Source organism: Sinocyclocheilus grahami, unplaced genomic scaffold, assembly GCF_001515645.1.
Source record: "Sinocyclocheilus grahami isolate Dianchi unplaced genomic scaffold, SAMN03320097.WGS_v1.1 scaffold1436.1, whole genome shotgun sequence".
Lineage (NCBI taxonomy): Eukaryota > Metazoa > Chordata > Actinopteri > Cypriniformes > Cyprinidae > Sinocyclocheilus > Sinocyclocheilus grahami.
Window position 1 is genome coordinate 196,558 of NW_015506615.1, and position 13,988 is coordinate 210,545.

At 40.2% G+C, this 13,988-nt stretch overlaps 1 protein-coding gene across 3 annotated transcripts in view; it reads left to right on the forward strand.

Annotated features, from left to right (window-relative positions):
• The window catches only part of LOC107570276 (filamin-A-like), a 44,813-nt gene extending 31,072 nt beyond the window's left edge, over positions 1-13,741 (forward strand). Inside the window, exons 27-47 of one of the 3 annotated variants that reach the window (XM_016256486.1) lie at positions 1,610-1,766; positions 1,867-2,056; positions 3,523-3,546; positions 4,518-4,765; positions 5,967-6,053; positions 7,472-7,571; positions 7,653-7,793; positions 7,954-8,082; positions 8,398-8,571; positions 8,671-8,832; positions 8,941-9,144; positions 9,302-9,454; positions 9,562-9,684; positions 9,779-10,045; positions 10,216-10,353; positions 10,469-10,584; positions 11,260-11,392; positions 11,605-11,781; positions 11,870-12,088; positions 12,289-12,492; positions 12,606-13,741. In XM_016256486.1, coding sequence (XP_016111972.1) covers positions 1,610-1,766; positions 1,867-2,056; positions 3,523-3,546; positions 4,518-4,765; positions 5,967-6,053; positions 7,472-7,571; positions 7,653-7,793; positions 7,954-8,082; positions 8,398-8,571; positions 8,671-8,832; positions 8,941-9,144; positions 9,302-9,454; positions 9,562-9,684; positions 9,779-10,045; positions 10,216-10,353; positions 10,469-10,584; positions 11,260-11,392; positions 11,605-11,781; positions 11,870-12,088; positions 12,289-12,492; positions 12,606-12,790 — 3,331 coding nt within the window. In that variant the 3' untranslated portion in view covers positions 12,791-13,741. Of the gene's footprint in view, positions 1-1,609; positions 1,767-1,866; positions 2,057-3,522; positions 3,547-4,517; positions 4,766-5,966; positions 6,054-7,471; positions 7,572-7,652; positions 7,794-7,953; positions 8,083-8,397; positions 8,572-8,670; positions 8,833-8,940; positions 9,145-9,301; positions 9,455-9,561; positions 9,685-9,778; positions 10,046-10,215; positions 10,354-10,468; positions 11,144-11,259; positions 11,393-11,604; positions 11,782-11,869; positions 12,089-12,288; positions 12,493-12,605 lie in introns of those variants that run through there. The other 2 variants (XM_016256487.1, XR_001607015.1) reach the window with 2 other exon arrangements.
• The last annotated feature ends 247 nt before the right edge of the window (positions 13,742-13,988 follow it).

Consider the following 13,988-nt stretch of genomic DNA (forward strand, 5'->3'; position numbering starts at 1 on the left):
GATAAAGCAGCGTTTGTGAGCGCAGTGCTGCTTTGCGTAAAGCGTTACCGGGGAAACCGCTATTTTTACCGCTCCAAAAGCTGCATCTAGTGGCAAAGAATGAATTTGCATTTTCATTCAGACCAACAGGAAAAGACCAACAAGTGGGCGGGGCAATATGCTAATGTTTCATGTTGACCTCAACATGAAACGGCTTGGGACTCATTAAAAAAAAATGACTCCTTTTCAATGATTGAGTTGACTCTTTCTTTTGAGAGACAATAACTTTATACATGGTGCACTTCCTGATTTAAAACTTTGCAGGATGTTTTCATTCACTTCACACTGTTACACGCTGCATGAAATGTAATTTTCAAAAATCCATAATAAGGGCACTTTAAAATTATTACAGGGGTCATGAACTGGCTTTATTATTTTATACTGTTGTCTGAAGTCCACTTATGTTCACATGGTTTTTACATTCAAAAACATCAAAATCAATAAGCAATAGACTATTTTCTACCCTGGTTTTGAGGCCGGCTCGAGAGACGCTCCATTTTTATGGGCATGCTGCATTGAAGACTTGGATGTAAATGCCCACTGCTATGATTGGATAACAGTTTTGCATAGTACACTAACTTTCTGTTTGACAAGCTACGTCCTTCATAGTTGGAGCTTTCTGTGACTTTGGTTAGACACGTACACATAATCAGGCCATATCAAGTGATCTCTAATAAAGCAATAGTGACTGTGACGAGAGGGGCGGGGCCGAGAGCCGTGGGAATGACACGAGGCCGGTGGAGTAAATGCTAATGCACGACACCTGCGCCACTCACTGGTCTCAAGTCACACGGAGGAGCTCCGGAAGGATAGAAGGAGGAGTGACGACAGTGTTGGAGGAGAGAAGTCCAGGCCTGGTTTAAAAAGTTTAACCACACATTCCTATATTTTGAATCTGAAGGAAGGTTATGCTTATTTAACGGCATGTTTATTGCTTGGTTGCTCGATCCGGATTAGCGCCACTAACCTTATTTCCCTACTATGTCATGTGCGAATCAGTGGGCGGGGCTACAGAATTGGACGTTGATATTCTTCTGTGGAGGCGGTGTTTAACCTATCTATTACAGGCATATTCCAGGATCTGGCGTTCGCTGGGCCTGGCGTCAATAAAAGCAGTAACAAGAACATTTTATTTCAGTAACAAGAACATTTTCAGTTCTGAAACTTACAGGATATTCTTTTAGTAGGATTACCTCTTATATCTCAAAAGCTCAAATAAAAGTTGATTTCTCAATTCATGACCCTTTTAAATAATAATAAACAACTTTATCAGACTGTATTGATAGGGAGTACTTTCAATTAAGAACTATTTGAAGGATGTATTTTATAGTTTATATTAATATTTAACAGCATGAAGTAGTGTGCTCAGTAGAAGGTCAGTTTTTGCTGCAGTCTTGAAATTGCCATTAAAGTACTGTGAAATTTCGATGGTATTGGCATCGATGGAGTTGGTATTATAGCAGGCCTGGTGCATTTTTAAACTCCCCTGGTCCCTGCCTTCCCTGCTTGTCTCTGTCTCTGTCTCTGTCTGTCTCTCTCTCTCTCTCTCTCTGTCTCTGTCTTTATTCAGTCCTTATAAGCTGAAGGTTCTGCCCACTCATGATGCTAGTAAGGTCCGTGCAAGCGGCCCTGGTCTGAATACCACCGGTGTGCCTGCCAGTCTGCCTGTGGAGTTCACTATTGATGCCAAAGATGCAGGAGAGGGACTTTTGGCTGTCCAGATCACTGTGAGCTGATGCTTCTCTTTACAGATATAAAGTTGCCATGGTCTCGTTGCATTGCTTTTGTCACTTTTATGCATTGTTCTGTTCTTAATGCTTGTTTTAGGACCCTGAAGGGAAGCCAAAGAAGGCTAACATTCGTGATAATCAGGATGGGACGTATCTTGTGTCCTATGTGCCTGACATGACTGGCCGCTACACCATTCTCATCAAATATGGTGGTGATGAGATCCCATACTCTCCATATCGTATCAGAGCCCTGCCAACGGGAGACGCAAGCAAATGCACAGTCACAGGTATGTAATGCTCCGGTCGTATCAGTCAAAATAAATGACCATTTTGTACATTACTGATTGCTACCCATTGCAGGCCCCTTTCCATTCATTTCAAACTTAACTATTGAGCTCTAATTACAGAGAGTAATATAATAATATAGTAGGGACAGTATGTTGTTGAAATTAAAACGATATATAATCAGAATTGCTTAATGTGATTAATCAAATATTACTTAAAGGGGTCATATGATGCGATTTCAAGTTTTCCTTTCTCTTTGGAGTGTTACAAGCTGATTGTGCATAGATAAGATCCCTGAAGTTGCAAAGACTAAAGTCTCAAAACCAAAGAGATATTCTTTATCAAAGTTAAGACTCTGCCACGCCCCCCTAAAACGGCTCGTTCTAATACGCCCCCACATATCTACCTCACTATGTGGCAATATTTGCATAATGCCGCCCAAATGTGCACGCAAAGAAAGAAGGCGTGGTTTCAGTAACCGCAGTTAGTGTTGAAGCAGCCATGTCAGGGAGACGCTGTGTTTCTAGGCAAAAGCACTTTATTTGGCCTTCCGAAAGTAGATGCATTTAGGAATCTTTAAGATTACTTACAACAGAACAGCAATGCATTTTATGGATGACCGTTTCGTGAACCTAGGAGAGGAGATTAAGCATTTGCTATTGACTGTTCAAATGTGGAGTTTTGTGCATCGTGTGTGTTTCCGACGAGTGCTTGCGGTGTTCGGCCAATCACAATGCACTGTGTCAGCTGGCCAATCAGAGCAGACTGCGCTTGTCTTGTCAGAAGGAGGGACTTTGTAGAAAACGAAGCGTTTGAGAGAGGCGGGGCATAGAGGACCTACAATAATGTACAGTATTTGAAAAATAATGTGTTTTTTGAACATTAATTCTGTTACACCAAATAATGATCTTTAAAAAAGCATCATATGACCCCTTTAATCTTTATTACATTGAACATGAAATACAGCTGAAACTCTGTATCCTGAGCTGCACATGGTGCCATGATTCACTTTGAAATTGGCAGTGCATAATTTGCAAACATCCAAAATATAAGCATGACTGTTTTACACTTAAATAAGTGTACCCATTTCTGGTGTTTTAAGATGGTCTGCCAGTGTGCACACTGAGTGGAGGGATCAAAATAAATTCTGTGGTTTGGGAGCCACTGGAAAATTAATGTTTTTATTACTCTCCACTGTGTTCTTTGAACCATTTTTCCATTTAATCTAAACCTCAGTGTTCAGGCTGGTTGTCACAAGGGAACAGATTTTTATCTTTTTGTGTAACATTTGTTCTGTGTACTGCTCCCATCTTCATCCCCCACCCAGAAACACACCTGTTGTGCAGCGCTGCTCACATTCCCATCACTTCATTCCTCACTTCTGTTTTATCTCTTCCACACATTTTGTTGTATTTTGCCCTGATTGTTACTTTTTCACTTTTTCTCGCTCTGCTTCACGGTCTCTCAGTCTCAATTGGAGGTCACGGTTTGGGTAAGCGCTTTGAATAATGCTCTAGTCTTGTTATTTGGTACTGCATGCAGAATTGCACGGTGTCCGATACTAAAGGCCTGATAATTTGCCATCCTATCCACTACTATAGCTAAGATGTAATTCATACTGTATGTAGATAATCTTGCGTTTCCTGCCATTTCAAAATTACTCGAGTACAACAGCAAAGTAGTTGTTGACTGCAGGTGACTAATGACTAACTTAACAGGTCTTTAATATGCCTGTATGGTGGAATGTACATGTACTGATATCATTTAATTATTATTGTATTTTATAATTTTTTTTCTCAGCTTTCGTATATTTCTTTTGTATTAGTGATCGCATTATTAAATGGATAACTCTGGAAATTGAGGTAGCAGACAAAAAGGATAGTGGATCTATCATTTTGAAGTCACGGAGGAGGAACAGATGCCTAGATCAGTGCTTTCTCAACCTTTTTGACCCAGAGTCCCCCACCCCATAAAGGCTAAGATATTTTTGGTATTTTTAATGTAATGATGACAACAGCTGTTTATTTTCAAGATTTATATTAAAACAAACTGGGAGTTCTAATATATTTAAAATTTTTTGAGAGAGAGAATGCAGAATTGTGTTCAATTTAAAACCGTGCTTTAACACATTATTTTTGTTGTAGTATTTGAATTTAGGTTAAGGTTTGATTTTAATATGATAAATTATTTGTTTATCAAAGTCTTCCTGTGGTCTCCTTGGAAATTTGCTGAGACCCTCTAGTAGGCCACGGCTCTCTGGTTGAGAATCATTGGTCTAGATGAGAAGCAGATCTTTTTAAATGATCGATCCTAAATCTCTAAAGCTGTTGCCTTGACGCTCCAGACATTTTGCATCTAGTGCATGGTGGAATGTAACTCTGGAGAGATGGGTACTAAACTACCTAATAACAAAACATCTGCCTGCACATTACCTGTTACTAAACCTTTCTCTGTATTCTGTAGGAGCTGGAGTTGGTCCAACTATTCAGATCGGAGAGAAGACTGTCATCACCGTGGACGCGAAGGCGGCTGGGAAGGGCAAGGTGACGTGTACAGTGTGCACTCCAGATGGAGGCGAGGTGGATGTGGACGTAGTTGAAAATGAGGATGGAACGTTTGACATCTTCTACACAGCACCACAGCCTGGCAAATACGTCATCTGTGTGCGCTTCGGTGGCGAGCACATCCCCAACAGCCCCTTCCAAGTCACGGTACATATATTCCACACAGATCCTGTGTTCATATGGAGCACTGTTTATTCATTTCAAATGTTGAACTCTCACAGGCAAGCCTTTCCAGCGGGATAGTGTGTTAAATATACCCTGTGAACCTTTAGTGCAAAACCGTCATTACAATGTGAATGAATTCGTAGCTTATTCTTGCAGTTACACTGTGGTAAGCATCAACATGCAATTTAAAGGATTAGTTCATCTTCATGTTGTTCCAAAACCATATGATTTTCTTTCCTCTAGTCTAGGGTAGCGGTTCTCAACCTTTAGACTCAAAGGCCCCTCATTGTCCAACAACAACAAAATTCAAAGCCCCCCCCCCCATTATTTCCATAGATATTTTCTCTGGTATTTCTGCTGTAATTAATTATGACAGCGCTGCTTGTTTTCAAACTTTTTTCACAGAAACTGGGAGTGATAATATATTAAAATTTAAGACATTTATTTTGTGATTTCTAAGATTCAAGATACTGTCTGTATGTTTCTTAAAAAATTGATTGAGACTTTGAAAGACACTTTTTCAAGCCAACAAAGTAAACTTCTAGCCTAAATGTTTCTAATTTTATGCAACATGTTTATAGCATGTTTTAATACTTCTACCATGTTTTAGCATATTAATGAGAGATTTTACATTTAAGTTTGAATGTTTAAATTAGAATTTTTTGACCGTTGGAGTTTGAAGAGTCTTGGCTCATTTGAACAGTCCGTCAGTGTAGATCTATGAGATTTTTGAGAGATTTGATCGTCGATTTAAGGAAAACCGTAAGTCTGATCAGATCGAAAAGATGCAGCATACAGTATGAAGTCAGAAAGTCCTCAATACTGTTGTGTTTGCACAGTTTAGTTATTTACAGGAGTAATGACCGTATTCTTTAACTAATCTTACTACCATTTTTTTGCATTTCTGCTTTCTTAAATATAATTAATCTTAAGTTTACAGTTGAATCACTGTGCTGAGGCAAATATCAGACATCATTTAGTGATATTTCAGCCAATTCCTAACACAAAAACAGTGGTTTTGGAAAAACATAAGGGTAAAAAATTACACCATTTTAATTTCGGAATGAGCTGTTGTTTGGAAAGAATCTAGATCTCTTAAAGCGGGTTCCTGGTTGAGCAGCTTTGAACCAGAGGTGGTTGTTATTGAAGGGATTTCATCTTTGATTCTGTTGCCCTGTCTCAGGCTTTGGAAGGTGACTCTCCTGACCAACTAATGCAGCAGACCCAGAACCTGCAGTACGCCTACGCGCCCAACATGGGCCAGCCATGGGTACTGACACACCCCTCTTTCCTCCCCGTCTCCATTTCCTGCTCTGCTACTGATGAGTCCCAAATCAGTCCTACGTCCTTCCCTTTTTCACCCTCCTGTTTTTCTCTTCCTCCAGGTTTAGGGTTTATTTTACCTCATTTCCAATAATTCTGCCTTCATGTGGACTCTTGAATACATTTTCTTTGAAACATAGAATGACAGCCATTTTGGAAAGCAATAAATGTGGGGAATCTACATTTGAACAAAATGGCTGGTTGTTGCCGAGCTTATGCTGTGTGTTTGACACTTTCATTCTCTTGTGTGGGCATTTAGATGTTTTTGTGTGTGGTACATCATCGTTGGTCACGTTGTCACTTGTCTGCTTGGCTTTTTCTCCACCCCCTTCTCCAGATTGGTCAATCACTGACTGATCCTGCAATCTCTCATTATAGTGTCATTCTCTCTCACAGTGTTGGTGGCTGCTTCATCATCCTCGTCATCCTCATCTCCATTATCATTGTTTTTTAGTTTTTTTTTAAGGGTACTGTTGTCATGTCTGCTGTTTGTGCGCTTCATCTCCATTTTTGATATATATACACACACACACACACACACACACACACACAAAATGTTTGTTTTCTTGATATCAAAATCAATATACTCTACCGTAAGGGTACTGTTGTCATGTCTGCTGTTTGTGCGCTTCATCTCCATTTTTGATATATATATACACACACACACACACACACACACACACACAAAATGTTTGTTTTCTTGATATCAAAATCAATATACTCTACCGTTAAAGTTTGGAGTCACTAAGATTTTATTTTATTTATTTTTTTTACATTCTATTCTGAAAAAAGTGCATCACAGTTCCACAAAACATTAAGCAGCTTAAACATCTTTTAACATTGATAATATTAAAAAATGTTTCTTGATCAAATCAGCATATCAAATGATTTTTGAAGGATCGTGTGACACTGAAGACTGGAGCAATGGCTGCTGAAAATTCAGCTTTGATATCATGAGAATAAACTACATTTTACTGTATCTTTGATCAATTAAATACAGCCTTGGTGAGCATAGGAGACTTCTTTCAAAAACATTTTAAAATCTTATCAACCCCAAACTTTTAACAGTAGTATATGTGGACATCAGCCATAATTTTATATTATCAGGATGACAGTTGAATATTATTCTTTGTCTGCCGTTGATAATTTATCTTGAGTAGACTCCTGACCTAGTAAATGAAACATACAGTGGAATAAAAAGTAATACTGAACAAACTAAGCAATTAGTAAATTCAGATTACTTGACGTAAACCTCAGAAACAAACATGTTAGTTTTAGATCTTGGGATTCTGATGGCAGTCTTGAGTGCAGTGTCCACCTCATGGTTAGTTTTGATCTGTCTGATTCCCCTCTGCTTCCTCACAGGCTACAGACAGGCAGTTGGGCATGAACGGACTGGACGTAGCTGGACTGAGACCCTTCGACCTGGTCATTCCTTTCACCATCCTGAAAGGAGAAATTACAGGTATTCTACTCTACAAATCAATCAAATAGAAATGTCCTGATTTCTACTAGAAGATTCTTATGTGTACCCGATGCCTTAAAGGTGATGTAAGAATGCCTTCTGGAAAAGTGGCCAAGCCTGATATTACAGATAACAAGGACGGCACAGTCACAGTGAAATATGCCCCAACTGAGGCTGGTCTGCATGAGATGGACATCAAATACGATGGAATACACATCCCAGGTAAAAGAGCCTGTGATTGGTCACTTCTTTTTCCAGCCATACTAACAAGTTTACAAGAGAATTAAATGCTTTACAAAATGTCTTGGTTTAATCAATATATTGGGCCTGGAGAAAAAAAAAGAAAATTGTTAAATTATGAATTCCTCCTCTTGCCTCTTAGGAAGTCCACTGCAGTTCTATGTGGATTATGTCAACAGTGGTCATGTTACTGCCTATGGTCCTGGTCTAATTCATGGCATGGTTAATAAGCCTGCAGTTTTCACTGTCAACACCAAGGATGCTGGAGAGGGTATAGATGTTCACATATTGACTAATTCAGCTTTTAATTCATAATTTCTTATTTTATTTATCCCATTTATTTGTTTTTCTTAATTTTTTATTAGTTTTATTTGTCCTATTATATTATGTATTTTTATTATTTTATATATCCTATGTATTGTTTTTTCTTGATTGTTCTTATTTTATTTATCTTTATTTATTTATCTATTGCTTAAGCCATTAATTTATAGCAAGTAATGCCGCTGGTTTTTAACAGACAACCTTAAATTCATTTGAATGGCCCAAAATGAAAAGCTGGTTACAATATTTGTCATGTGTTCATTAGGTGGTCTGTCTCTGGCCATCGAGGGTCCGTCAAAGGCAGACATCAGCTGCACTGATAATCATGATGGTACCTGCTCTGTGTCTTATCTCCCTGTTATTCCTGGTGACTACAACATCATTGTCAAGTACAATGACAAGCACATTCCCGGCAGCCCTTTCATGGCCAAGATCACAGGTGCTTTAAGAGCTGCTATGATATTTAGTAAATTTATAACAAAAGTAAATTTATGTCCATTGTTTGAAGTGATGCCATCAACTCTGTGTTTGTCCACAGGCGATGACTCGATGCGCATGTCTCATCTGAAGGTGGGCTCAGCTGCTGACATCCCTCTAGACATCGGCGAGCTGGACCTCAGCCAGCTGACCGCGTCTCTTACCACCCCCTCTGGCCGGGAGGAGCCGTGTCTGCTCAAGATGCTCAAGAATGGGCATGTGGGTAAGTGTTATGATGGAAGTGACCGTATGTGAAATGAAATGTCACATTTCATAAGTGTGAAGTCTGCAGTTGTTCTAATTGCATCTATTTCTGGTGTCTTCTCTCAAGGTATCTCCTTTGTGCCCAAGGAAATTGGAGAGCATCTTGTTAACATTAAGAAAAATGGCCGTCATATTCCTAATAGCCCCATCTCAGTCATGATCAACCAATCAGAAATCGGTGATGCCAGCCGTGTGCGTGTAACTGGTCAAGGCCTGAGTGAAGCCCGTACCTTTGAGCCTGCAGAATTTGTCATTGACACCAGAGATGCAGGTAAGTAACATGTTTAAAAGCAAAAATGTTGGATTCATTTTAATTTTATGTATTTGATTAGTTTTATATTTTTTGTATATAGTTTATGTATTTATTTATTTATTTATTTATTTATTTTTTTTTTTTATATTGTTCAATTGTTTGTATTTATTTTAAGGATATGGAGGACTCAGTCTGTCTATTGAGGGACCCAGTAAAGTAGATATCAACACTGAAGATCAGGAAGATGGCACCTGCAAAGTCACATATTGCCCCACAGAACCAGGAAATTACATAATTAACATCAAATTTGCAGACCAGCATGTTCCAGGTATTTATTAGCAGTGCTGTACTTTCCGAATGGCAGTTTTAGTTGGTCAATTATTGATGTATGATTAAATTGGCTGTTAAACTTCACCCATTATGCTCTTCCAACAGGAAGTGCTTTTACCGTCAAAGTGACAGGAGAGGGTCGGATGAAGGAGAGCATCACCCGCAGAAGAAGAGCTGCCTCTGTGGCCAATGTTGGCAGCCAGTGCGACCTCAGCCTGAAGATCCCTGGTAAGACCTGTGGGAAAAATATTAACAATCATTATTAACAATCCCCTCCTTTAACGCACCTACATCTGTTGCCCTCTGTGCTTTTGATCCACAGAGATCAGCATCGCAGACATGACTGCTCAGGTGACCAGCCCATCTGGCAAAGTACACAAGGCAGAGATCATGGAGGGAGAAAACAACACATACTGCATTCGCTTCGTGCCCACAGAGATGGGTGTGCACACTGTCAGTGTGAAGTATCAAGGTCAACATGTCCCTGGATCCCCCTTCCAGTTCACTGTTGGTCCTCTTGGAGAGGGAGGCGCCCATAAGGTCCGTGCTGGAGGCCCAGGATTAGAGAGAGGAGAGGCAGGTGTACCAGGTATGAGATGTCATGAACAACTTGAACCCATTGGGACATCTTTCACCTTCAAGCGAAAATCCCCATTGTGTGGAACACGATTGAAAATACTGCATTTCACCTGCAAAAATTCCCAGAACAATGATAAATGTGACTGCACCTCAATGCTTTAATGTTTTCCCTATGTGCAGCTGAATTCAGCATTTGGACCCGTGAAGCAGGAGCTGGTGGTCTGTCCATTGCGGTCGAGGGACCCAGCAAGGCAGAAATTGCTTTTGAAGACCGCAAGGATGGATCCAGCGGGGTCTCCTACATTGTCCAGGAGCCTGGTGAGGCTTTTGTTCTGGACTCTCCCTGTATATAACACATTTACACTTCAGGAAGTTTGTTCATTCTTATGGAAAGTTATAAGTGTCTAAGCTGACTGGTCTCAATCCATTTCAGGTGACTATGAAGTATCCATCAGGTTCAATGATGAGCACATCCCTGACAGTCCATTTGTGGTGCCAGTGGCCTCGCCATCGGATGACGCCCGCCGTCTCACTGTTGCCAGTCTTCAGGTGAGGCTTCGAGAAAGACAGACATTTGTCCACCCAAAAAAACTCCAAGTGAACCCATGGCACAGCAGCTACTATGACTGTGAAAACATTACCTCACATTAAACAAATCAAACTTCGCTTCGTCATGGTACTGCCACAAGTACAGGAAAGGAGAGGTACACCACATACTCTCACATACATGCACACCTTCGGTAGCTGCATAATGGGTACATCTTTTACTTTTTTTCATCTGTTGATAAATGAAGTAAAAGGTTGCATACACCAATCACAACAAAAAGGCCTCAGTTATCAGTTGCTGCTGTGTTCATGGGCTATGCTGGGGTTTCTGGGATACTGAAGGACTGTTTGTATTTCTCGTGCCTTGTCCTAAAGGCTCCCAACAGCCCTACCGTCAACATGGATGGAAATTATAGGCTAAAGGGTTAAAGGGGGCAAAAGAGGCTCATTTGTCTTTCTGTTCTGTGACTATGAACTATTTCCTTTTGTGAATTGCTGGGGGTGGAGGGCTTTCATTTCTAGGTCTCTCAAAGCCTCTCTCTTTAACCCCGTTAGCCTGAAGGTAAGAGATGTATTATAAGAGTCATATTAGGCGAGGGTCTGTCGCATGTTTGTAGTGTCAGAGTTTTATGCAGTTTTTGATCCTTGGTTGAGTGTGGCAGTGTCATGTTAATGCAGGAGTCTGGATTAAAGGTGAACCAGCCGGCCTCTTTTGCTGTGAGCCTAAATGGGGCGAAGGGAGTCATCGATGCCAAAGTTCACAGCCCATCTGGAGCGCTTGAGGAATGCTGTGTTACAGAGATCGATGAAGGTAATGATGGCTTGGTTTGACTGTGTTTTGCATTGTATGCTCGCACTTCAAAAAGCCCATTGAGGCATTTACATGTTTTTGGAAATGAAGCATCCAGGATAAAGATTAAGAGCTTCAAAAAGGACTTAAATGATATTACTTTGATTACCTCAAGGCTACCAGTATTTGTAATTTATCTTCAACTGCTTTCCTCTTGCCGCCTTTCCTCACAGATAAGTATGCTGTGAGATTCATCCCCAGGGAGAATGGCCTGTACCTGATAGATGTGAAATTCAATGGTTCTCACATCCCTGGAAGCCCCTTCAAGATCCGTGTTGGTGAAACTGGCCAGGCTGGAGACCCAGGAATGGTGTCTGCTTATGGAGCTGGTCTGGAAGGAGGCACCACTGGTACAGAGCTTCAGATATCATGTATAGTGTGATCTTTTATAGTTGTCAGTGTGACAGTGCAACTGACCCAATACCACTACCTTCTCAGGATCTCCGTGTGAATTCATTGTGAACACCAGTTCAGCTGGCCCAGGTGCTTTGGCAGTGACCATCGATGGGCCTTCCAAGGTGAAGATGGACTGTCAGGAATGCCCAGAGGGCTACAAGGTCACCTACACACCTATGGCGCCTGGAAACTACCTAATTTCTATCAAATATGGTGGACCATACCATATTGTTGGCAGCCCGTTCAAAGTTAAAATTACAGGTAAGAAAACAATGCTTAATGTTCAGTTTTATAACAATAACAACTTATATCAATTACATACCATGATTTATCTTAGTGTTTAAAATTTTTTGTTTGTTTGTTTTTTTGCTTAATTTGTCAACTTAAAAATGTTATCATGGTATCTATTTGGTGGTGGGCAGAAAAGTTATTGTGCATAATTTCAAATGTGTCCTTCGCAGGCTCCCGATTGGTCAATAGCCACAGCATGCATGAGACTTCATCAGTACTGGTTGACCCTGTGACCCGCAGCATGACGACCAGCCAGCAGGCAGCGCCAGGCTGGGGCAGCTCTGATGCCAGCCGTGTAGTTGCCAAGGGTCTGGGGATCAACAAGGGCTTCATAGGACAGAAGAACACTTTCAGTGTGGACTGTAGTAAAGCAGGTACGGGCAAGAGATGGATGACTTTAAACAATTAGGCTAACTATTAAACATTCCTATGCATATCAAACGTTCAATGCACATGTTTGACTCTGTATTTCCATCTGTCCACTCAGGGAGGAACATGCTCCTGGTTGGAGTGGATGGGCCCAAAGTGCCCTGTGAAGAGATCTTGGTGAAACACTTGGGTAACCGTCTCTATAATGTGTCCTACCAGCTGAAGGAGAAAGGAGAGTACATCCTGGTGGTGAAATGGGGCGATGAGCACATCCCCGGGAGCCCGTATCACATCACTGTCTAACTGCCCTCCACCAAAACCTCCAACACCATCTGAGGCTCCTTCCAACATCAAATACATGAACACTGAAAACTCTCTTGTCCTCCTCCTTCCTTTTTATGATGCTCTTATCCAGTATTTTCCTGCACCACTATTCAGCTTTCAAGTAAGAGGGGGATTTAAAAGAAGCACCTTGTCACTGTATGCCAGTCATTTTTGGATCTCGTTACATTTTCTGCATTCTGTAATTTTTTTTAAATCAGAGGGTCCTGGTGGCTTTTGCTCCATGTTTGGTTTGTTACTGATCTTGTCCTTTACACAGAGTAGCTGCTAGTATGTTTTGCCTGGTTTAGGAGACTGCTGTTCCAGTCATAACTGTACAGAGTAACCATTGCTAGTAGCAGAAGAAATATAGATGTGATTCAGCCGCTTGTTTAACAAACTTGTTTTCATTTAACTTAACATTGGGTGAAGTGGCGCTTAACCATAGACTGTCACATAGACTGAATTAACACTGGTACCAAAGCTCTGCGGGTCTGACTTGAGTGTTTTGAATATTTTTCAATCTACAGAGCTGCATGTTACTTCCGTTTGACCATTAAGACATTTTTGAAAATGTCACTTAGGTGCCATTTAAAACAGGATTGTGTGCCAAGTGATTTAGAAACCAAAGGGAAGTTACATAGCAGAATAAAGATGATGACCATGTCATTTGGCTGAAAGTGTAACGAAAGGGAGATTTTTGATGCATACTGCTTGAGCTATTGTTGGTTATGTAAAACACACTTGGAAATCGTAACGTTTGGCAAAATGTCACTTTGCGCTCACTTTGTCAGCTCTTTAGCCCTTTGTGCTCCAATGTCAATGTATAATCAGTATTCCAGAATTAAAAAAAAAAATTGTCTAAAAAAAGTATAGTTTTGATTTACAGTATTTTGATACACAATAAAGTTGTCTTAACTATTTTTCTGTCAATCAATGTGTAAATGTTTTCATTTTCTCGTAAACCCCCCAATTTTGAAGAAAAACTGATTGAGAACATACAAGATTAAAGTCACCATGAAATAAAAATTGGCAATTATTTTTCAGTGTTTATTATAAATTATTTAGCTATGCACATCTTTTTTTTTTAAATTCATGTGCTCTAGTAATCAAAATAAAATAATAACAATAATGCCAAAACCAATTCAAGTTCAAGAAGCCATTTCACTCAGATACCACA